This window comes from Salmo salar, chromosome 04 (genome assembly GCF_965601325.2).
Source record: "Salmo salar chromosome 04, fSalSal1, whole genome shotgun sequence".
In the NCBI taxonomy this organism is placed as follows: Eukaryota; Metazoa; Chordata; class Actinopteri; order Salmoniformes; family Salmonidae; genus Salmo; species Salmo salar.
Genome location: NC_138294.1, coordinates 86,695,503 through 86,720,466, shown reverse-complemented (window position 1 = coordinate 86,720,466; position 24,964 = coordinate 86,695,503). Strand labels below are relative to the sequence as shown.

General features: G+C 42.5%; 2 protein-coding genes across 3 annotated transcripts in view; both read right to left on the bottom strand.

The window, feature by feature from the left end:
- The window catches only part of ankfy1 (ankyrin repeat and FYVE domain containing 1), a 43,528-nt gene extending 35,164 nt beyond the window's left edge, over nucleotides 1-8,364 (bottom strand). The window contains exons 1-5 of one of the 2 annotated variants that reach the window (XM_014198184.3): nucleotides 8,273-8,364; nucleotides 6,258-6,474; nucleotides 5,769-5,887; nucleotides 5,440-5,575; nucleotides 5,054-5,177 (exon numbers count right to left, since the gene is read on the bottom strand). In XM_014198184.3, coding sequence (XP_014053659.3) covers nucleotides 5,054-5,177; nucleotides 5,440-5,575; nucleotides 5,769-5,887; nucleotides 6,258-6,474; nucleotides 8,273-8,282 — 606 coding nt within the window. In that variant the 5' untranslated portion in view covers nucleotides 8,283-8,364. Of the gene's footprint in view, nucleotides 1-5,053; nucleotides 5,178-5,439; nucleotides 5,576-5,768; nucleotides 5,888-6,257; nucleotides 6,475-7,921; nucleotides 8,200-8,272 lie in introns of those variants that run through there. The other variant, XM_014198183.3, reaches the window with a different exon arrangement.
- A 3,023-nt stretch (nucleotides 8,365-11,387) lies between these two features.
- LOC106603929 (ubiquitin-conjugating enzyme E2 G1) lies at nucleotides 11,388-17,849 on the bottom strand. Its single transcript, XM_014198182.3, has 6 exons — nucleotides 17,634-17,849; nucleotides 13,258-13,360; nucleotides 12,809-12,906; nucleotides 12,369-12,547; nucleotides 11,984-12,106; nucleotides 11,388-11,780 (listed from the first exon to the last, which is right to left on the bottom strand). The coding sequence occupies exons 1-5, from the start codon at nucleotides 17,677-17,679 to the stop codon at nucleotides 12,020-12,022; spliced, it is 513 nt and encodes a 170-aa protein (XP_014053657.1). The 5' UTR covers nucleotides 17,680-17,849; the 3' UTR covers nucleotides 11,388-11,780; nucleotides 11,984-12,019.
- Between the last annotated feature and the right edge of the window lie 7,115 nt (nucleotides 17,850-24,964).

Below are 24,964 nucleotides of genomic sequence, written 5' to 3'. Positions count from 1 at the left end.
GCCTATGACCCCAAGAACACCATCCCCACCGTCAAACATGGAGGTGGAAACATTATGCTTTGGGGGTGTTTTTCTGCTAAGGGGACAGGACAACTTCACCGCATCAAAGGGACGATGGACGGGGCCATGTACCGTCAAATCTTGGGTGAGAACCTCCTTCCCTCAGCCAGGGCATTGAAAATGGGTCGTGGATGGGTATTCCAGCATGACAATGACCCAAAACACACGGCCAAGGCAACAAAGGAGTGGCTCAAGAAGAAGCACATTAAGGTCCTGGAGTGGCCTAGCCAGTCTCCAGACCTTAAATCCCATAGAAAATCTGTGGAGGGAGCTGAAGGTTTGAGTTGCCAAACGTCAGCCTCGAAACCTTAATGACTTGGAGAAGATCTGCAAAGAGGAGTGGGACAAAATCCCTCCTGAGATGTGTGCAAACCTGGTGGTCAACTACAAGAAACGTCTGACCTCTGTGATTGCCAACAAGGGTTTTGCCACCAAGTACTAAGTCATGTTTTGCAGCGGGGTCAAATACTTATTTCCCTCATTAAAATGCAAATCATTTTATAACATTTGACATGCTTTTTTTCTGTATTTCTTTGTTGTTATTCTGTCTCTCACTGTTCAAATAAACCTACCATTAAAATTATAGACTGATCATTTCTTTGTCAGTGGGCAAACGTACAAAATCAGCAGGGGATCAAATACTTTTTTCCCTCACTGTAGGTCTCAAACAATTTCTCAAGCACAAGCCCACGTGCTAGTGAGTTGCCAGCTAATCTTTATATCTCAAGTTCAGCCAACTATCTATTTTCTAGCTAACAAACTAGAACTGTTATGAATACACCCTCCTCTCCAACTGTTTGCACAAAAACAACTTTGTTTTTAGATGTTGAAATCAAGTGGCCTACCTGGATAAATTGCTTATTTCTCAGAATGAGAACGAGTTGTCAGTTCCTTATTAGAAATGTATTGTTATGCTCATTGAACATTTATAAAAACACAGACTAGACAACTAGAACACAACGGTGTTTGTCTAAAATGCTGCTAGCGCTACGTGGTACCTCAATGCCGCGCGCAACAGAAACGGAGCATAAATATTCACAATCATGTTCACTAATACCGCCGTTTTAGTAGGGTCGGCTCTGTTGTAAATTTTGGGAATTTAGACCAAAAAAAAGGGTATCATTATAAAGTACTACTCTATTATAGTAAAATAACATCTCAATGTGTTTCGGTGCACATGTGAGTGATTATGATGGACCAACCCTCAAGTGCAAATAGCAAGTTGAAACTACTTATTGTCAGAGAGGAAGAGATTATATTTGGTCTTTGTTGTTGTGAACGGCAGGGGGAGGGGCTTGGTGTTGGTGTGGGAATATGCACAGGGCACACAGCATAGAAGGAGGGGCTTGGTGTTGGTGTGGGAATATGCACAGGGCACACAGCATGGAAGGAGGGGATTGGTGTTGGTGTGGGAATATGCACAGGGCACACAGCATAGAAGGAGGGGCTTGGTGTTGGTGTGGGAATATGCACAGGGAACACAGCATGGAAGGAGGGGCTTGGTGTGAGAAGGTGCACAGGGCACACAGCATGGAAGGAGGGGCTTGGTGTTGGTGTGGGAATATGCACAGGGCACACAGCATGGAAGGAGGGGCTTGGTGTTGGTGTGGGAATATGCACAGGGAACACAGCATGGAAGGAGGGGCTTGGTGTTGGTGTGGGAATATGCACAGGGCACACAGCATGGAAGGAGGGGCTTGGTGTTGGTGTGGGAATATGCACAGGGAACACAGCATGGAAGGAGGGGCTTGGTGTGAGAAGGTGCACAGGGCACACAGCATGGAAGGAGAGGCTTGGTGTTGGTGTGAGAATGTGCACAGGGCACACAGCATGGAAGGAGGGGCTTGGTGTTGGTGTGGGAATGTGCACAGGTCACACAGCATGGAAGGAGGGGCTTGGTGTGAGAATGTGCACAGGGCACACAGCATGGAAGGAGGGGCTTGGTGTTGGTGTGGGAATATGCACAGGGCACACAGCATGGAAGGAGGGGCTTGGTGTTGGTGTGGGAATATGCACAGGGCACACAGCATGGAAGGAGGGGCTTGGTGTTGGTGTGGGAATATGCACAGGGCACACAGCATGGAAGGAGAGGCTTGGTGTTGGTGTGGGAATATGCACAGGGCACACAGCATGGAAGGAGGGGCTTGGTGTTGGTGTGGGAATATGCACAGGGCACACAGCATGGAAGGAGGGGCTTGTTGTTGGTGTGGGAATATGCACAGGGCACACAGCATGGAAGGAGGGGCTTGGTGTGAGAAGGTGCACAGGGCACACAGCATGGAAGGAGAGGCTTGGTGTTGGTGTGAGAATGTGCACAGGGCACACAGCATGGAAGGAGGGGCTTGGTGTTGGTGTGGGAATGTGCACAGGTCACACAGCATGGAAGGAGAGGCTTGGTGTTGGTGTGAGAATGTGCACAGGGCACACAGCACAAGAGGGGCTTGGTGTCACAGCACAGAAGGAGCGAAGGAGACGAGACCAAAACACTTACAAAAAATAGAAAAAACTAGATTTTTGCGATACAGGCATTTGGAACATTGCACTAATACATACATTCCAATTAATTTGATATATAACCCAGCCCTAGTTGTCTGTCTTTAATGAAAACACTTCCAAGGTGTCAAATTGTATTCCTATTGAAATGAGATCCATCTCCTCCTCACTCCAAACCTCTAAATCAAAGTCTATGCCAGAGTAATAGAGGTAGAATGACAACAGATTGAGCAGAAGCACTAAAAGCGGTCAGTCAGTCAGTCAGGTGGCTGAAGATGACCAGTCATTTCCTGAGTCCTAGTCATAAACATAACCTTGAGGATCACAGGGAAGTCGAGCGAAGGGATTTACGAGGTTATAAAACAATGGGTTTTCTTGACACGCAGGGCGAGAGATAATTCCAGTCTGAGCTCAGGACTAAAAGACACGGTATATTACCCCCAGAGACTGGACAAATGGATACAGAACAGATGACTTGTTTCCATGGGGAATGTAGCGATACCTTCCAGAGATTCAGCTGTTGGGTACATCTGCTAGATTATTGAATGCAATCAATTCCATTGAAGGCGTTTTAAAATATATTTATCTTTAGACGAGGTAAAGGACAGTTAAGGTGACAGTATAATCCTGTCAACAGTTGGGACAGTCAGTGTAGTGTTTATCCTATAGTCATTTAGCAGCAGTGGCCCAAAATATGATGTCATTTTTATATAGATATATACACAGTGAACTAAACATTATGAACACCTGCTCTTTCCATGACATAGACCAGGTGAAAGTAGGGCTGGGCGAAATGGCCAAAATATTATATCACAGTATTTATTTAAAAAAAAAAAAAATTAAATGGACGGTATTTGACAGAATTTTTCGTTTTTGAATAATAAAAGTTCTACATTTTCTTTGCGAGCAGCGAGTGATCCCAGGGTGCTTTGCGAGCAGCGAGTGATCCCAGGGTGCTTTGCGAGCAGCGAGTGATCCCAGGGTGCTTTATGAGTAGTGAGTGATCCTAGGGTGCTTTATGAGGTAGTGAGTGATCCCAGGGGTGTTTTGATGAGTAGTGAGTGATCCCAGGGTGTTTTGATGAGTAGTGAGTGATCCCAGGGTGCTTTATGAGTAGTGAGTGATCCCAGGGTGCTTTATGAGTAGTGAGTGATCCCAGGGTGCTTTATGAGCAGTGAGTGATCCCAGGGTGCTTTATGAGCAGTGAGTGATCCCAGGGTGCTTTATGAGCAGTGAGTGATCCCAGGGTGTTTTATGAGTAGTGAGTGATCCTAGGGTGGCAACACATACATTCTAAGCGGTTTCAATGAGTCTTTCTCCATTCTGATTGAACAGTATAAAACAATTCACCTTCAACCAAAACAAATTTCAGCACTTTTATCATTTCTGCATTTCCTGCACTCAATTGCAGTGGTGGAAAAAGTATCCAATTGCCATACTTGAGTAAAAGTAAAAATACGTTAATAGAAAATTACTCAAGTAAAAGTCACCCAGTAAAATACTACTTGAGTAAATGAATATACTTAAGTATCAAAAGTAAATGTAATTGATAAAATGTACTTCAGTATCAAAAGTATAAATAATATCAAATTCCTTATATTAAGCAAACCAGACGGCACCATTTTCTTTACGGATATCCAGGGTCACACTCCAACACTCAGACATAATTTACAAACAAAGCGTGTGTGTTTAGTGAGTCCTCCAGATCAGAGGCAGTAGATGACCAGGGATGTTCTCTTGATAAGAGTGTAAATTGGACCATTTTCCTGTCCTGCTAAGCATTTAAAATGTAACGAGTACTTTTAGGTGTCAGGGAAAATGGAGTAAAAAGTACAGTATTTTCTTTAGGAATGCAGTGAAGTAAAAGTATAAGTTGTCAAAAATAATAGTAAAGTACAGATACCAAAAAAAAATAACTTAAGTAGGACTTTAAAGTATTTTTACTTCAGTACTTTACACCACTGCTCAATTGAGAATTTCCACACTGCCACGTAGGGCTGCACGATATAGGCAAATAATCTAGGACTTATTTTTAACCAAATGTTGCAATTGTGATTTGACTTGCGAATTAGAGCTAAACTGTTGGAATCATGGAAATAGAATGACTATTCTAATGATATAGTTGGAACATAATAGTGGCCACTATGAATACAGTGTTTGAGATGACCACGTATTAAAATGCCAGGGACGAGTTAATGTGACAGGGTAGGAACTAAAGTGTTGATAAGTGTTTCCTAGGGGACCCTATAAGCTTTGGCTACATTGCATGTTCTCTTAGCTACTTCATTCATGTAGCTAACATATTCTTGCTTTGCATATTCTTCTTTGATTTGGAAGGTACTGTTGCACAAACAACATGCTGATTTAGGTCTCCACCATCACTGGTATTATCAGGCTGTATTAGCTAGCTACGTTTGCTTTTACTCAGTACATTTATTAGCTAGCTAGCTAATAACAGTGAACAGTCAGTTGGACGGTCAGTTGGACAGCGGAGACTCACCCAGTGGCTGGCGATGATCTCTCCACAGTAGTTCATGAGGGTTGTGGCGTCCAGCTCCTCAGCCGTTTGGTAAAACCGGATACAATTTCTCACGTTCACCGATGACATCACCCCTTTCTCACACCTTTTCCAAGAGAACAAAAGCAATATTTAAGGTCATTGATGTCAATGGGAAATATTGTACAACGCATTCATAGCCTAGAGGATAGGAAAACACAAAGAGCCTAAGAGGTACTGTGAGTTTTAGATGACAGTCGGTAACAGTGCAGTCACCAACTAATCTACAAACCGTAACTAGTAGTCATCTACGAGGTAAGGTCATCAGCAACTGAGCAGAACTGATTCTCTCAGACGCGGACAGTGTGTGTCAGGCAGCCCCTGCCTACCTCTCTCGAAGCAGCTGCAGTTGGAAGCGGTTGGCCAGCTTCATCAGGTCGATGAGGAAGGCATCGTCCTCGCTGAGCTCCAAGTTGTCTGTATAGGCCCAGCGCAACATTGCCATGGCAACCTCTGGTTTGGCATCTGGAACACCCAGCATGGTCGAAGACAGTGTTAACGACCCAGAGTGGAATGAAATATAACTTTACTTAACTATAGCTACACTATCAATAAACTGCTTTTAATGCAGTTGTTGGAAGACAGTTTGTAGCACATTTTCCAAAAACAGTGAAAACAGTGGACTCGTCTTTCTTCTTGAGGTACATGCTCAACTCACCAGACAGGTCCAGTTCTGAGGTGGAGGCCAGGTTGGCCAGGCTCCAGGCATCACTGCGAGCAGCCAGGACAAACTTGTGAGCGTTGAGCGTCATCTCTCCAACCGTCACCTTCAGATCACTACAAACATGGCAACAGTCAACATAAGTGAGAAAGAATATAGCCCATGTCCATAACTACAGTAACTAGGTATTGCATATATTTTCCCAGGATTTCTGTAGAAAGCTGTGAATCATAGAATCTTAGACCTTGGTATAACCACTGGAAATAATTGATCATTGGGGTGTCATTGAACAATGAATATGACATCAATTAATAAAACAATGAATTTCACATCAAGTGCACTTTTTCCTTTCCTTGGCTTTTCCACATCAAGAAAAAGGAGCAACAACATTTTTTAAAACAGCAGGTCCTCTTTCTGACTGTAACCATGGCAACAGCACGTTGCTGCATACATTATATCACACCTCTCCCCTCCTGTTCCCCTCACCTGTACTGGTCCTGCTGGTAGAGCTGGGCCACGATGTCCAGCAGACGGCTGATGAAGGTGTCTCCTGCCCCAGTTCCGAAGGTGTTGGTGGAGCCCTGGCCGGAGGTTTGAGCAGCCAGCACGGCACATCGCCTCTCTGTGTCAGCCAGCTTCTGCTGCATCTTCACATACTCCTGCCTCAGCAGGGCTAGGTGCTTCTGCAGCTTGGCCACCTCCTCTGTCACAGAGAGAGGGAAGAGACGGAGTGAGGGGAGAGGTAGCGAGGCAAATGGAGGAGGTGAAGAGAACAGGAAAGCTAGTAAAGAGCTAGGCCTTATGCTGGATTAGGGTTGCATTAAGCACATTCTGGCTCACAATGCTTTGTGTTGTTAGTCCAGATTATGAAATTAACAAAAATAGACGTTGTACAGCCAAACAGTAAAAACAACCCGTCTAATTTTCTCTCGCTATAGTAACACAAATCACGGCTGTATTGTTTCAAGGATGCCTAGTATTTCTCAAGGCAGGTTCCTGTCTAGATATAAGCTAGGGAGGTTTCTCTTGAAGGCTTATGTGTCAGAGCCCACTCAACCCAGGACTGCACGTAACTTCCCGCTCCCATTTCCTTCCCATTTCTGCTTACATTTGAGTGAAGACTGAATGCTGAGGCAGCACATAACTTTGCCCTCCCACGGGTCAGAGGGTTAACTAGCTGACTGGCTATAGCTTCATATACAGTCATTGGGCTATTGTCATGGGGAAGGGACGGCTGCCAGTACCACCTGATCAACGGCCACAGGAAAGGATCACTGCTGCAACAGCAAGATAGGCTGAGCTGTTTAACGAAAAACAGTTTCAGAGTCACATATATTACCACAGTGCAACTTATTGTCACACTTCATTCACAATGTTCCATTCATTTTGAAAAGGGAGGATTTGATTGCCAATGTTGTGCATGTTATAAGCTTCTTACCTTCAACTCAGCACTTTTAGACATCTTTAAAATAAACTTTATAGGACCAATAAAAATATAGCTTTCTCAAAGTGTCCAAAGCACTTGGGACCACAATGGAAGAGTGACAAGCTTACGCAATCTAGCTAGTGAGAAATGATTGACTGACTTAAAAAAATAATTGGGAAATACTAAACGAAATCAATGTATGCAACAGTTAAAAGGCAGCGCACACACCAACTGGTATATCATTATAATTTATACCAAGTAGCAAGCTAGTACTGTAGGCCTACTCTACATTCACACACCACACACAGCTGAATGTAAAAATGTTTAAACTGGCTGTAGTCACATCTAAACAACACATAATCGAGGCACTGACAGTGCTGTCAAAGCAAGCAAATTAGTTGCCGAGTAACCAATTCATCTTGACTGAAGCCAAATTGCTATATCACACTCGTCAAATACCCAAACATTTTCGCTAGTTACAATAAAAATACGTGCTCAATAACACAACAGCAATGTTACATTTGGTTACAATGTTTAATTTAACTATCTAGCATGGTACTGTAGCCAAAGTTAGCTAGCGAGCTGGCTGGCTAGCTAACTTAACGGTACATTGTAACGTAATGCTCATCATAAAAATGAACCTGTCCTCGGTCGATTTGCTAAGTTATAAAAATCAACAAATACTAACGTTAGCTAATATCAAATGATCGCGTGTAATAATCACCTTCCTTATGCATTCTGCGTTAGCAAATTCTGCTTTCTTTAGTTACCAATCCCGTTCATTGAGTCCAACCACCCGGCGAATTAAGTGGCTAGCCTGCTAAACTAGCCAACGTTAGTTGCCTTCTCCGCCCAACCCAACAACATACCACCCGACCAGATATAGTAAAACCCGACTAGCTAGTTAGTTGCAAGGGAAAATTAGCAAATAACTGTACAAGACGAAGGGGAGACAGTCGTTTATGTTTTATAACTACCCAATTAAAAAAAATACAGTATAGCCATTCAAATAATGCATTTAACTCGAGACTAATAAAGAAAGGGCGTAAAAATGTTCAACAAATCAGCCACATACCTTCAGCCATGATGGTTCCGTGGCTTTTGGTTTGCTATCGCGAGATCACAAAGCCGAAAGTGGGCGGTGACAGTAAATTCTCTATTCGACAGGTATATCAGCATCTTTCCAAAGTTGCCTTGAAAAGTAACTGGCATCTTTGACTGATATGCATTGTGAAATAATACACTGAGAAGTTTCCAAATTTGCATTGACTGCGTACATCTACCTTGCATATCGTTTCAAATCAATTCAACTTGTTCAGATTTATGGGAATGCATGCATTAGGTACTTGTGTTTAGCTATACCTACATGTTATTATGAATGATCTTCATAATAATTTGTGATTGGTTGAAAAGCGTGAGACATTTTCTGGGCATAAGGTTAAGTGGTACTTGCATTGTCTAGACTGGAGCATGTTCTTGGCACAGATCCCTGAAACGTGCTTTTCTGAAATCACTGCCTGGCCAGCAGTTCATGTGGGGAAAGGGAATAAGTCTGTGGCAATCACTTTACCTCTCATGGTGTAAAAGTAATACTTGGTTTTCTTCTGAATATGAGAAACTACTAACACACACACTATTCACACCTTTGTGCCAAGTGACAGTATTCAATTGTTAATGGATATCAATGAGTCACAGATACTTGCTAAATCTAGCTTAATGTGTTGTGTGACAACTACATGATACACTATATATACAAAAATATGTAGACACCCCTTACTGGATTCGGCTATTTCAGCCACACCTGTTGCTGACAGGTGTATAAAATTGAGCACACAGCCATGCAATCTCCATAGACAAACATTGGCAGTAGAATGGCCTCACTGAGGAGCTGTGACTTTCAACGTGGCACCATCATAGTCAGTTCGTCAAATGTTTGCCCTGCTAGAGCTGCCCTGGTCAACTGTAAGTGCTGTTATTGTGAAGTGGAAACGTCTAGGAGCAACCACGGCTCAGCTGCGAAGTGGTAGGCCACACAAGCTCACAGAACGGGACCGCCGAATGCTGAAGCTCGTAAAAATCATCTGTCCTCGGTTGCAAAACTCACTATGTTGGAGGCAATGTCAGCACAAGAACTGTTAATATGGAGCTTCATGAATTGGGTTTCCATGGCTGAGCAGCCACACAGAAGCCTAAAATCACCATGCGCAATGCCAAGCGTCGGCTGGAGTGGTGTAAAGCTCGCCACCATTGGACTCTGGAACAGTAGAAACGCATTCTCTGGAGTGATAAATCACACTTCACCATCTGGCAGTCCGACAAACAAATCTGGGTTTGGAAGAGGAGAACACTACCTACCTAAATACATAGTGCCAACTGTAAAGTTTGGTGGAGGAGGAATAATGGTTTGGACCTGTTTTTCATTGTTTGGGCTAGGCCCCTTAGTTCAAGTGAAGGAAGATCTTAACATTCTAAATGATTCTGTGCTTCCAACTTTGTGGCAACAGTTTGGGGAAGGTCCTTTTGCTATTTAAGCATAACAATGCCCCCATCAACAAAGCGAGGTCCATACAGAAATGGTTTGTGGAGATTGACGTAGAAGAACTTGACTGGCCTATACAGAGCCCTGACCTCAACTCCATCAAACACACCTTTGGGATGAATTGGAGTTTCCGAATGCGAGGCAGGCCTAATCGCCCAACATCAGTGCCCGACTTCACTAATGCTCTTGTAGCTGAATGGTAGCAAGTCCTCGCAGCAATTTTCGAACGTCTAGTGGAAAGCCTTCCCAGACGAGTGGATGGAGGCTGTTATAGCAGCAAATGGGGTGGACCCAACTCCATATTAATGCCCATGATTTTTGAATGAGATGTTTGTCAAGCAGGTGTCCACATACTTTTAGTCATGTAGTGTATGTTTCACCTCAGGCAGGGTTTCCCAAACTCTGTCCTGAATCAGCTGTGTAGAACTGGCGGGGGGGGGGGGGGGGGACGACCAAGTTTGGGATACCCTGACCTAGGGATTCAGACACCACATGATACAGATACACATGAAAACATGCTAGGAAGTAAGATCATATGTGTAACAAAGAACATTGTACATATAATTTTCATTAAAAGAAAAACACCCCAACAATTATTGGAGGGGGAATCATATTTTAAAATAACTCACTACACAAGGTGACAATTTTCATTACATGAAAAATATACATCAGTATTTTGTCTTTGTACATTAGGCAAGTAAACTGCAATAGTCCATCAGAGCCAGAATAAAATAATACACCAGGGGAAATCCAGGATCAAGGGGAAGAGGAAGGGAAAATAAAACATGGCACAAACATACATTTTAAATCAAAACCTAGACACTACCAGCATGGAAACCTAATGTTAAAGCATGCATAACAAATCCTACCTAGGACACCACACAAAGGAAATCAAGCATTGTAAATTCATCTGCTTCATCAAGGTGAATCTAGGAGAAATAGCTCCCTACACCCTAAAATCGCATCAGAATATTAAAACAAATATAAGACCGTACACCACACACCTGGGGAAGGTTATTGCTACACCAAATGGTTACCAATATTTTTTGATTATACATTGTACTGGTGTGAAGGGTTATAAAATAACACTTAAGCAGTTCATTTCTCTGACTTCTCTAAAACTAACTCTGGTTCAATACAGGGTGCAATTGCCAAGCAATTTAATAGGAGGCACTTTTGAAAAATTTATAATTAAAAACCTAACTATGAGCTCAATTTGTGAATGCATGACTTGTAATGGCCATGTTCATCTCCAAAGAAACACACCAGAACTTGACAAATGGGGTATGTGATCAATTCGGGGTACATGTCCACCACGGTAGGGGGAGTTCATAACGGTGTTAAAATCCAAAATAAAGACTTGCCTCTATAACCTTATTCATATTTTAAAATGGTGACTTACAGCAAATTTTCCTGAAGTGCTAAGGTTGAAGGAACCCATCATGACAAGCATGCTACATAATGCGTCTATTCTAGTGCACCCTCTGCCATAAATGCCATTTTAGCCTGATACTCCGGTCATTCTTGAATCCCACTGTTCTCCACTAGTGGGATTCTACGACAGCATCGCATTCTTACCATTCTGCCTTCAAGGCTTCCTGTCCATCAAAGCAACCTGTAACATACCTATACTAATACACACTAGAGTGGATGTTGAATGGGGAAGAGGACTAAAAACTTCAATAACTTACAGGGCTCAAATTCTACCTACAGAAGCACTACTTATTTGGTACTATGTGTCTTGCTGGATGGGTAGGAACAGTTTATATATTATCCAGTTTTAGGTCTGTGCTATATACAGGTCTTTACAATCTCTTCCTGAAAAGTTCATAGACTTCAAAAAACGTGTTATTCATCTTCTGTTTTGTTGTTTTTGAGTTGGCACTTGCGTGGCGGTTTTCGGTCAGCATGTGGTAACAGCTGTTAAGTTCTATTGCAGCCTATTGTTGCCAGACGGTTTCTGCCAAATGCAATGAAGACGAGCCTGGCAATCGGGTGGTAGAGTGCAGGAGAACAGTGCCATGTTGTTTCTCAAATTGGAGACCTGTGGAAGATAAGAACTTGAAACTTAGAACATAGTGATATACTGTAATACACTTCCAGTATAGTGTCTTTCAGAAAATCCAACAGGTATGAACGAAGTGTGAACAGTTGGATAAGTGACTCAGAGATGCAGTATAATAGCATTGGGACCTCTTCAAAATTACAAGACATGGCTTGTAAAAGACCAAAGTGCACTATTCTTACCCTGAAAAAGTGAAGCTAGAAGCAGCTTGATAAAATTCACTCAAAGGCAGTCTCTTGGCTCTTTCTTACACAACGGGCCACTTTTCTTTTGAATTCCCCATGTCGGTCTTCCCTCCACTCTTTCTGCAGGGAGAATCAAAGGTGCAAAAACATTGAAGTTCAAAGATGACACAGTTCTGCTCTCCACAAAAAAGGCACATTTGATGTTTGAGAACCTGGAACATTCAGAATATATTCAGAATTCTGTGCACTAAAGAGACAGAATAGAAATCACCATTTACTCCTTTTGTCCCAAACAACAATCCACTGATTGTCTATGTATAAAGAACTAATCCGTGTGACCTTAAACCAGTGATTTGGCCCCTCAGGTGAAAATGAGACTCACTGCAGCGTCTACATTGGCAGGCGAGTCTCCGTTCGGGTCTGCCAACATAGAGATAACACTAATCATGATGGTTTCCACTGTGTGGATGGGTAGCCAACGCTCCTCAGGCTTCTCATAGCCGTACTTATCCTCACCAGGCTCGTGTAAAATAGATATACATACGTCACCGTTCTTGTCAACTGCAAACAGGACAAAAGACATGAAATTAGACTTGTTACATGAAAAGGTTTCAATAGAATACATCTATTCATTTATGTGTGTGTGTGTAAACAAGGATTTTGGTGCATTCCAAAAAAATCTTTACTTTACTGAGAAACACAACTGATCCTCCAGACGGATAGCTGACATTTCCCAAACAGTAAAAACAGACCCCCCCAAAAAAGGTACTAACACTTCCAAGAGGAAAAAAAACATACCCAGTACAATTGACCCCTACTTACCATTAGGGTGCCATATATCTGTGATAAATGTCATTTTAGGTGGCCTGAGAGGGTAGTCTTTGGGAAACGTGAGATGTGCTTTGAACACACCACCTTCACTGTGAACAGGAAGGCAGAGAGAAATGCCTGTCGTTATGGTCAAATAGCAGGGGTTGGTAAGATCCAGAAATTTTGACAGACAACTGTTGTACATGACAAATACATTAGTGGTGCTCGGGTTGACTCATAACCCGCAGTCCCCATGGTTATGGGGAGTTAAGCCTACTGCATTTTCTCCCTGGTCCCTAAACGTCTTTGCTTCGAGATTGAAGCAGAGATGACAGATGGGTTGTTAGCAATAGCTGAACCGCGCACCACTAAAATACATCCCCACATCCAAATACTCCCCAGCTGACTCATCAACCCATCCACACAGAAAAATCAGAGTAGAACTGGGCTGGCAGACTTACTAGCATGTGTCTGGTGGGCCGATTATTAAGACTTCCCATCTGTAGAGGTCGTTATCATCTATCAAACCTGCTGAGAATCCCTCCACTGGGTTCTTATTCAGCTCTGGGAAATCAAGAGAAAACATTAACAGTTTTCTCCATCCGAAATACACACAAAAAATAGTAGTGTCTCTACGGTGCTGTTCGACGGTGCTGTTCGACGGCGCTGTTCTACGGCGCTGTTCTACGGCGCTGTTTGACAGTGCTGTTCTACGGTGATGTTTGACAGTGCTGTTCTACGGTGATGTTTGACAGTGCTGTTCTACGGTGATGTTTGACAGTGCTGTTCTACGGTGATGTTTGACAGTGCTGTTCTACGGTGATGTTTGACAGTGCTGTTCTACGGTGATGTTTGACTTTTGAACTCTATCCAGTCAATAAAGTGAGACATCCATCTCACTAATCAGTATGTGGAAATGCTGGAGTCAGCCTTCTCAGACTGAAAATGCCCCTCTGTGAACATAAATATTTTATTCCACAAATCATCATTATCCCTAAAAAAAATTTACATTAAAAATGATATCCCTATAAAGTGCCCATTATACCAAATAAACAGCTTCCTAAGTAGCAGTTTAAACTGAACTCAGAAGTTCACTGTAGTTTAGATGTGCTGTTGCAGCCAGTCTCCTGCTGTGCTGAAACACCAGCACAGTCAAACAACTGTACCCATCTGTCACACCCTGGGCTCTGGTCCTAAAAGAATCAACTTGGTATGCGGATAACAACTATTTCATTTCCTCACGAAACAACCATCTCAAGTGAAGTCAACCTAAAGAGGGCATATTAAAATGGTTCCATAAACGCACCTCTTATTGTGTAAGTAGTCAAGCATTCTAAACACAGCAATTATTCATAAACACGAACTTGATCAGGGCTTGCTCAGCTCCACCTCAAAGCACAGAGCAGTAAACAGTGAGTACTGCTGTTACTGGGGGGTGAGTGACTACGACTACTGCTGTTAATGGGTGTGAGCGAGAAGTCAAAGGGAAACTGATGTAGTACCAATGATGTGTATAAACCCTGGACTGACAGGGGGCGCTGTATTGAAGCCAAAAGGGCAGCCATCCTGGCACTCAATTTAAAAAAATATTTTTGAAACTATAGTAATGCATTTAACGTCTACACTCGTTTCTGCGACGTTTATTCTATCCCAGACACCATACTGCATACTTTAAAACTACAATATGTGAGCTAAATATTCAAATAAAAATATATAAAAACCTTTCTTTAAAGCCTTTTATTTTGAGAGTAGTAATGTTACTGTCTCCACAACAATAGAAAATATGTAATTGTGTCTGTGAAACATTTCATTGAAATACTGTAAAACTCAATTTCTAGAGGACTGCTCTCCTACTAAGGCGTACCAATATGGCCGACTGGTGGCTTCAAAGCCAATCAACGGCCAATACATAGCATCAGCAATCCAGGGTGTATATACAGTACTAGTCAAAAGTTTGCAAACACCTACTCATTCAAGGGTTTATCTTTATTTTTACTATTTTCTACATTGTAGAATAATAGTGAAGACATCAAAACTATGAAATAACAGATATGGAATCATGTAGTAACCCAAAAAAGTGTTATATAAAATACATTTTGTATTTGAGATTCTTCAAAATAGCCACCCTTTGCCTTGATGACAGCTTTGCACACTCTTGGCATTCTCTCAACCAACTTCATGAGGTAGTCACCTGGAAAGCATTTCAATTAACAGGTGCCCCTTGTTCATTTGTGTAATTTATTCCCTTCTTAATGCGTTTGAGCCAATCAATTGTGTTGTGACAAGGTAGGGGTGGTATACAGGAGGCCTATTTGGTAACAGACCAAGTCCATATTATGGCAAGAACAGCTCAAATAAGCAAAGAGAAACAACAGTCCATCATTACTTTAAGACATGAAGGTCAGTCAATGCGAAACATTAAGAACTTTTAAAGTTTCTTCAAGTGAAGTCGCAAAAACCATCAAGCGCATGATGAAACTGACTCTCATGAGGACCGCCACAGGAAAGGAACATACACCTGTCCACACACACCTGTCCAGAGTTACCTCTGCTGCAGGATAAGTTCATTAGAGTTAAATACACCTCAGATTGCAGCCCAAATAAATGCTTCAGAGTTCAAGTAAGACACATCAACTGTTCAGAGGAGACTGTGTGATTCAGGCCTTAAAGGTCAAATTGCTGCAAAAAAAAACGACTAAAAGGACAACAAAACGAGCGAAGAAACACAAGCAATGGATATTAGACCGGTGGAAATCTGTCCTTTGGTTTGATGAGTGCAAATTTGAGATTTTTGGTTCCAACCGCCATGTCTTTGTGAGTCGCAGAGTAGGTGAACGGATGATCTCCACATGTGTGGTTCCCACCATGAGACATGGAGGAGGTGTGATGGTGCTTTGCTGGTGACACTGTCTGTGATTTATTTAGAATTCAAGGCACACTTCACCAGCACGGCTACTACAGCATTCTGCAGTCATTCGCCATCCCACCTGGTTTGTGCTTAGAGGGACTATCATTTGTTTTTTCAACAGGACAATGACCCAACACACCTGCAGGCTGTGTAAGGGCTATTTGCCCAAGAAGAAAAGTGATGGAGTATAAGGGCTATTTGCCCAAGAAGGAGAGCTATATCAGATGACTTGACCTCCGCAATGACCCGATCTCAACCCAACTGAGATGGTTTGGGATGAGTTGGACCACAGAGTGAAGGAAAAGCAGCCAACAAGTGCTCAGCATATGTGGGAACTACTTCAAGACTGTTGGAAAAACATGGTTCAATGTTTTAATTCATTGTTTTTATGTCTTCACTATTATTTTACAATGTAGAAAATAGTCAAAACTAAAACCCTTGAATGAGTAGTTGTGTTCAAAGTTTTGACTGGTAGTGTAAGTTCTGAAATAGTACATCCCCATTGAACAGCAACCCTGGCGATCATGTTTAGGGCCAGCGAAGGACTCTGGAACATAGCCACATAGGGCTTTAGACTGAGCTGTTCTCCCTCAGCTGAGAAACCTTGGCAAGGTGCAGCATAGCCAAGTAAAACTCAATAATATAGTGTACCTCAGACTACATCGAGTCACTCTCGGTCGATACGAGGAAACAGACGGTGGTTGTATTGTATTAACGTTTAATGAAAAGTATGGATTACAGCAAACAAATTAAGGCACACCGCTACGGAGTTCCAACATATGTACACGGTAAGGGTTTAAGTTTCGACCTTCGGCGACTCGATGTAGTCGGAGATACAGTCCACTCTTCTCCGCTCAACTTCGTTGAAGTCAAGTACGTCGTGGAGTTTAATTTTACTTGGCTATGAGCAGCAGTATGTTTGTTTATGCATGTCTGTCTAACTTTTACATGTGTATGAAAAAGGAAATAAGATAGCATGGTGAACTCATGAGCTATTGTACACAATTGATTTCCATATCCCCCTTCAACATGTAAAAAAATGTAATCGAACGATAACATGGTATCTATCACTCTGAATGGGTAATTGAAGTTTGACAGACAGTCATAGTAGGCTAGTTAGGTACATTTGAATGTACACCTGGCACCTCGGTTATTTGAGGTAGCCAGCGAGCTACGCACTGCCGCCAATCAAGGAAATCGTTGGTGTGCAGGGATTATGCCATGCCTAGTTGACTAGACATTATGCTGCCCTACAGGCAAGAGACAATTTGTTCTGCACGGAGGAAAAAAGAAAACGAGTGGTTCAGTTAAACTCCTGCACGGCCCTTAATTTAAAATCAAACTGACAGTTGTCCAATGACCAACTGGCAGTTGAGGTGTGTGTGCTAACGTTAGCTAGCAACCGACATCACGTTCAAAACAAAGGGGTAGTATATTACACGTTACGTTTAGCTTGTTATCTAGTTAGCTAGCTAAAGTTGAAGCATTTCGCGTCCACAATAACACTTTTTTTAAAATAACGTGTACGTTACCCCCAACTTGGTGGAAAGATAGAAAATATTGTAGCAATGCTAGCCAAATTACTGCCAATTGTAACGTTAGTTCGCTGCCACTGGTTAGCTAACGTTAGATGATTTAGCTTGTTGGCTAGTAGCGTTGGCACAACATTGGACTTAGACCACATTTTATGACTCGCTATATTCAACTATCAAAATATAGTAAGCCAAGATGTGACATTTCACACCATATACACGATAGTAGCTAGATAGATAAAGTAAAAGCCGAAACAAAGATTACGTGTACCGTAAATGGGCCAAATGAGATGGATTAGCTAACGTTAGCTAGCATAGCAACCCGACAAGCGAAAAATAACGCTTATAACTAGGTAACGTTAAATTAGTTGACGTTAGCCACCAGTTTATAAATTACCTGCCAGCTGTCTCCTGAGTAACAGTGCTGCCTGAGGCTCCGTCATGTTTTTACAACTTGGATTACAAAATGACAAATGTTAATATTGCTTGGTGAGAGAATTAGCTAGCTATCTATTTTCAATAAATAACGACAGCGCCGGTGCAGTTCTTCTTCTTCGATATAACAGCAGTCCGCAAACAAACGTTAAAGGTGCATGCCACCACCTACTGTGCTGGAGTGTGTGATCAATCACGGTTTACAATTCTTCTTCTTCATCTTCTTTGATTAGGTTTAACGGCGGTTGGCATCCAATAAATGTTACATTACCGCCACCTACTTTAGCTCCCTTACACTCTGCTTGAAAATAATAACAATAATTTATAAATCCTCCTACATAATTTAGTACTTATAAAAAAAGTAATAAAGAGCCCTACTAACTTGTAATAGACCCTCCCCATCCCAAAAAACCCTTCCATTTCCGTCCAACCTCAATGATCCTACACTTTCCCTCTCTTCAACATACTGTAACGAGACAATACTTACAACAATATAGCAACACATGCTCCACCGTTTCATCGACCATAAACTCCAGACACAAACCATTCACATGCTGCCAACCAGATCAAATTCAGGAATGTAAATGCCTGCTCCATATCTGCACGTCAAATTCAGGAATGTAAACACCTGCTCCTTTGAGCAGAATCTCAATATGACACCCAGTCTCTCAATTCTCCATAATAACATTAATACCTCCAATAGTAGGTCACTCCTATTATATTTACCAGATGATAAACTATTTAATCCAGATAGAGAATCTGCGCAAACTATAATTCTCACTGGTTGTACGCCCTCCACCCACTGGAGAGCAACTACTATGGCCAACAGTTTAACTGAGTATACTGACAGTTCATCTGTTAGTCTTCTGCATATCTGCACATCAAATTCAGGAATGTAAACGCCTACTCCATATCTGCGCGTCAAATTCAGGAATGTAAACGCCTACTCCATATCTGCACGTCAAATTCAGGAATGTAAATGCCTGTGCCTGGGTTCTCGGGTCCATCTGGGGCCTTTGGATCTATCTGTGAAAAGCGGTAAAAAAGCATAACTCTGCCAATGTAATAGTCAACCAGTTTTCCTATATCAATGACTTCGGACCAATCTTTATTTTTCTCTACCAAGGTTAGATGGACAACAGGATCTGGGAGTAACCATGGAGGAACATCCCCTATCACCACAGAAGGGCCAACCTCAAACTCCCCCAAACCACTCTCATAAGCAAGCCTTCCAACTGTCCAACCAAAACCACTGCCTTGTCTACTAGTATATTCCCAACAGTCATCTAGAACAGTAGCAGTGGGATGCTCAACCTCACAGCATTCGACCTAACCCTATAAGCAAATGACAATTTTTTTGTGCCGTATTTTCCATCTACGGACTGAATATACTCTCCTGCAACCTGCCTCACCCAATGTGGTATGGATCTGCTATTTTAATATTTTAGAACCGGAACCCCCATCAGAAGCTAGCCAGCTAACTAGCTACTAGCTAATAGTCAGTTAGCCACTGCTAGCGGTCTTCACCATTAACTCGGACTCCAGCCAGCCTCAGCTTGGTCAATACCTGCCAATCTGCACAGCGCGATATCAACCCAGAGCATATCGGACTGCTTTTTCTCTACCACATCTCCGGATTCCTACTGCAAGCTCTGAACCTTTACACCGGATCATCGCAGCTAGCTAGCTGCAATCCGAATGGCGAACGTCTCTGTCCCAAAGCAAGCACCAGTTAACCTTGAGCTAGCCTCGAGCTAGGCCCATCTCCCGGCTAGCCGAAGAGGTCCACCAGCTAATTCTTGGGCTACAATACCTCTTTTGCCAATTGGCCTGGACCCTTTACTGCTTTACTGCCGACACAGAGCCCCGCCAATCCATCACGACGTGTCTGCCGACGTAATCGCCCGAGGTGGTTTCAACAGGCTCTTCCATTGCGACATTGCCGAAGGCCCATCTGCTAGCCCCGGCCCACTAGCTGTCTGAATCGCCGTGTCTCTAGCTCACCTAGCATAGTAGCGACTACTGAATCGGCTCCCCGACTCACCTATTGCTACTCATTGGACCCTATGATCACTCGGCTACACATGCTTCTCCCTAATGTCAATATGCCTTGTCTATTGCTGTTTTGGTTAGTGATTATTGTCTTATTTAACTGTAGAGCCCCCTGCCAAATATGCCTTACATAGCCCTTTTGTCCCACCCCCCCACACATCCGGGGGCCTCACCTGGCTTAACTGGTGCCTCTAGAGACAAAACCTCTCATCGTCACTCAAAGCCTAGGTTTACCTCCACTGTACTCACATCCTACCATAACCTTGTCTGTACATTATGCCTTGAATCTACTCTTCCGCGCCCAGAAACCTGCTCCTTTTACTCTCTGTTCAGAATGCACCAGACGACCAGTTCTTTTAGCCTTTAGCCATACTCTTATCCTACTCCTCCTTTGTTCCTCTGGTGATGTGGAGGTTAACCCAGGCCCTGCAGCCCCCAGCATCACTCCCACTCCTCAGGCGCTCTCATTTGTTGACTTCTGTAACCGTAAAAGCATTGGTTTCATGCATCTTAACATTAGAAGCCTCCTCCCTAAGTTTGTCTTATTCACTGCTTTAGCACACTCCGCCAACCCGGATGTCCTAGCCGTGTCTGAATCCTGGCTTAGGAAGACCACCAAAGTACTGAAATTTCCATCCCTAACTACAACATTTTCTGACAAGATAGAACTGCCAAAGGGGGCAGAGTTGCAATCTACTGCAGAGATAGCCTGCAGAGTTCTGTCATACTATCCCGATCTGTGCCCAAACAATTCGAGCTTCTACTTTTTAAAAATCCACCTTTCCAGAAACAAGTCTCTCACCGTTGCCGCTTGTTATTGACCCCCCTCGGCCCCCAGTTGTGCCCTGGACACTTCTTCAGAGTTTGTTCTGTTAGGTGACCTAAACTGGGACATGTTTAACACCCCGGCTGTCCTACAATCTAAGCTAGATGACCTCAATCTCACACAAATTATCAAGTAACCTACCAGGTACAACCCAAAATCTAAAACCATGGGCACCCTCTTAGATATCATCCTGACCAACTTGCCCTCTAAATGCACCTCTGCCGTCTTCAACCAGGATCTCAGCGATCACTGCCTCATTGCCTGCGTCCGTAATGGGTCCGCGGTCAAACGACCACCCCTCATCACTGTCAAATGCTCACTAAAACACTTCAGCGAGTAGGCCTTTCTAATCGACCTGGCCCGGGTATCCTGGAAGGATATTTACCTCATCCTGTCAGTAGAGGATACCTGGTTGCTCTTTAAAAGGGCTTTCCTCACCATCTTAAATAAGCATGCCCCATTCAAAAAATGTAAACTAAGAACAGATATAGCCCTTGGTTCAGCCCAAATTTGACTGCCCTTGACCAGCACAAAAACATCCGGTGGCGTTCTGCATTCGCATCGAATAGCCCCCGCGATATGCAACTTTTCAGGGAAGTCAGGAACCAATATACACAATCAGTTAGGAAAGCTATGGCTAGCTTTTTCAAACAGAAATTTGCATCCTGTTGCACTAATTCCAAAAATGTTGGGACACTGTAAAGTCCATGGAGAATAAGAGCACCTCCTCCCAGCTGCCCACTGCACTGAGGCTAGGAAACACTGTCACCACCGATTTATCTACGATAATCGATAATTTCAGTAAGCATTTTTCTACGGCTGGCCATGCTTTCCACCTGGCTACCCCTACCCCGGCCAACAGCTCTGCACCCCCTGCAGCAACTTGCCCAAGCCCCCCCCCCCCCCCGCTTCTCCTTCACCCAAATCCAGACAGCTGATGTTCTGAAAGAGGTGCAAAATCTGGATCCCTACAAATCAGCTGGGCTAGACAATCTGGACCCTCTCTTTCTAAAATTACTCACTGAAATTGTTGCAACCCCTATTACTAGCCTGTTATACCTCTCTTTCGTATCGTCTGAGATCCCCAAAGATTGGAAAGCTGCCGCGGTCATCCCCCTCTTCAAAGGGGGAGACACTCTAGACCCAAACGTTTATAGACCTATATCCATCCTGCCCTGCATTTCTAAAATCTTCGAAAGTCAAGTTAACAAACAGATCACTGACCATTTCGAATCCCACCGTACCTTCTCCACTATGCAATCTGCTTTCTGAGCTGGTCATGGGTGCACCTCAGCCACGCTCAAGATCCTAAACGATATCATAACTGCCATCGATAAAAGACAGTACTGTGCAGCCATCCTCATTGACCTGGCCAAGGCTTTCGACTCTGTCAATCACCGCATTCTTATCGGCAGACTCAATAGCCTTGGTTTCTCAAATGACTGCCTCGCCTGTTTCACCAACTACTTCTCAGATAGAGTTCAGTGTGTCACCCCCAACAAGTCAGTTTTTTCTTTATCAGATCCCGGACATTTTTTGACCCATAACCAAAACTGGAAGTCGAGCATCTTCCAGTGCTCTTCTTCAACATTTAGCATACATCACCCAGCTCAGTACCCTTGCTTATTGTAGAGCAGAACTGTCTCCATGCATTTCTCTTGACAGACTTAATGACCCTACGTACTAAAGCTCTCTTCCTTTGAAAATCAACTAGATTCTCAGGAGTCATATTTGCACGCAACACTCTGTAAACCCTATTTAGTTCTCGTATAGCCGCAGTGCACTCTTCAGTCCACCAAGGAACTACCTTCCTTTTCTCACCCACTTCACTCACTGGCACATATACATTCACAGCACTCAAAATCAGAGATCACAGAAGGCTGCACATACATCAACCCGGCCTCTCTAAAGACAAACTGTCCAACAGACTTTAAGTAATGATCACCAAACTTTTCCCAGTCTGCTTTATGAAATCACCATCTTCTGAATGGTACTCTATCTGGGGGCGGCAGGTAGCCTAGTGGTTAGAGTGTAGGGTTTGAGTGTAGCGGCGACAGGTAGCCTAGTGGTTAGAGCGTTGGTCTAGTAACCGAAAGGTTGCTAGATCGAATCCCCGAGCTGACAAGGTAAAAATCTGTCGTTCTTCCCCTGAACAAGGCAGCTTACCCACTGTTCCTAGGCCATCATTTTAAATAAGAATTTGTTCTTAACTGACTAGCCTAGTTAAATAAAGGTTAAATAAAAATCTGGAATAGTAACATAAAAGTTCATGGTACACAAAATTGGGAAATGATCACTTCCAACAGTAGAATCATTCATTACATTACATTCACACATATATGCAATAGAGTTAGAAGCCAGTGTGAGCTCCAGGCAGGATGTAACCCATCTAATAACATCAACTCTTGTACCACATTCATCGTTAAGACATACAGTACATTCGGAAAGTATTCAGACCACTTGACTTTTTCCACATTTTGCAATGTTACAGCCTTATTCTAAAATTGTTTAAATAGTTTCCCCCCCCCCCCCTCATCAATATACACACAATACCCCATAATGACAAAGCAAAAACAGAAGACTAAAATATAACAAAACGTTTGATATAGAAACACCAGATGTTTTATTTTTTTTTCGCTGACTAATTTTGAAATTATGAAAAATATGAATAACATTCCACCCATGAGGCCACTAGAGGGCGATTTGGTCATTGCACTGCAGGAAAGGAATGGTGTGTTCGATACCACCCATGTACGTTTGCTTGACACCCCCTCATTATCATATTAGAGGAATAAATACATAAATAAATAAATGAAGAAATAATATAAATGAATGAAAATGGGATTTATTATTGAAATAATGAATGATATATTTATATGTGCATTTATTTATTCATGTATTTATGGGTGCATGTATTTATTTATAAATATGGCAGGTTTGATCCTCCATATATCAGGACCACAACCATGGATTCCATTCCAATGAGCACACTGATTAATCTGCAATAATAACTTTCAAATGTAAATATTAATGTCGTGTTTGACGGCTTTTAGGACTAAGCAGTTTATTGAGAGTGCCCTCCTAACACATTTTCAGCAACTTTTTTTTATATCAGTCAGCGACTATAGGCTCTGTGGAAACACTGTAGCACTTTAGAAAGTGACAACTAGGATATTTGTGTACAACATTTTACATTTGAGTCATTTTAGCAGACACTCTTATCCAGAGTGACTTACAGTAGTGAATGCATACATTTCATACATTTTTTATCCGTACTGGTCCCCCATGGGAATTGAACCCACAACCCTGGCATTGCAAACACCATACTCTACCAACTGAACCACACGGGACCAACAACTTAGTCAATATGTTTTACTGTAGGCCTAAACCTGTTTCAAACTAGTAAACCGGAATCATTTAATTAACTTTGGTCAGTTTTGATTATACTGTTTCTCTAAATGGGCATGTAGTAATTTTGGTTTATTTAGATGTTACACGTCTTTATTTCACCTTGATTATCAAGGATTTTAGGAATTTTGTAAGTGAGAATTCACTGTTTTACTTTTCAAGCCAATCAATCAAATGTATTTTATAGAGCCTTTTTTTTTTATATCAGCAGTTGTCACAAAGTGCTTTACAGATACCCAGCCTAAAACCCTAAAGAACAAACAATGCAGGAGCAATTGGCTAGGGAAAAACTCCAGAGAAGGAAAACCTAGAGAGGAACCATGCTCTGATGGCTGGCCAGTCCTCTTCATAAAGGTGCATTAATACAAGCATTTTCTTATCCCTCTTATGTATGTCTGTCCACAGAGCCCAGGATAGGAGTACTCAGAAATGTAATGCATCTATTTTCACCAGTAGATGGAGGAGAAGATGCAGGTCAGTGATCATATCTCCTAAACAAGCTTGGGTAAGTTCATGATACATTGTCACATTTGACTGTACTGTAGGTATGATTAGAAAAAGCCTCTTGAGGGGACATGATATACTGGTGTTAAACAGACAGCTACGTTCTCCAGAACAGATCATGTTTCTACTTTTTGTTTCTTTACTCCTCTACAGCCAAAAGTGTTAAGAAGACAGACAAATAATGAACAAGATTTTGTAGGTGGCAGAGACATGGGTGGTTCTAATAGTCTTTTTGGTAAGGTAATATATATCATTTTTTTATAGTAGAAGGCAATGAAGGATATTGTTTGAGTGCAAGACATTTAACTGACTGCCAAATGGAAATTTAGAGGAGGCATCACATATTATCCATGCTTATTGTTGTGAACAACATACAATATAATTTTGACAACTTCACGGTTGTGCCCAAAGGCTACAGACAAACAGCAGCACTGTCTCTCTGTGTTATTTCATTTCAAAGTTGCATAATGGCCTGTTATGTTGTCCTGGCAACTGCTTTGCAG

Coding starts and splice junctions, on each gene's coding strand:
- LOC106603929 (XM_014198182.3), bottom strand. CDS start 17,679: ATGACGGAGCCTCAGGCAGCACTGTTACTCAGGAGACAGCTGGCAG. Junction 12,548..12,808: donor AGATATATGGCACCCTAATG/GTAAGTAGGGGT, acceptor TCCTGTTTGCAG/TTGACAAGAACGGTGACGTA. Junction 12,107..12,368: donor CTGCCAATGTAGACGCTGCA/GTGAGTCTCATT, acceptor TTCTCCCTGCAG/AAAGAGTGGAGGGAAGACCG.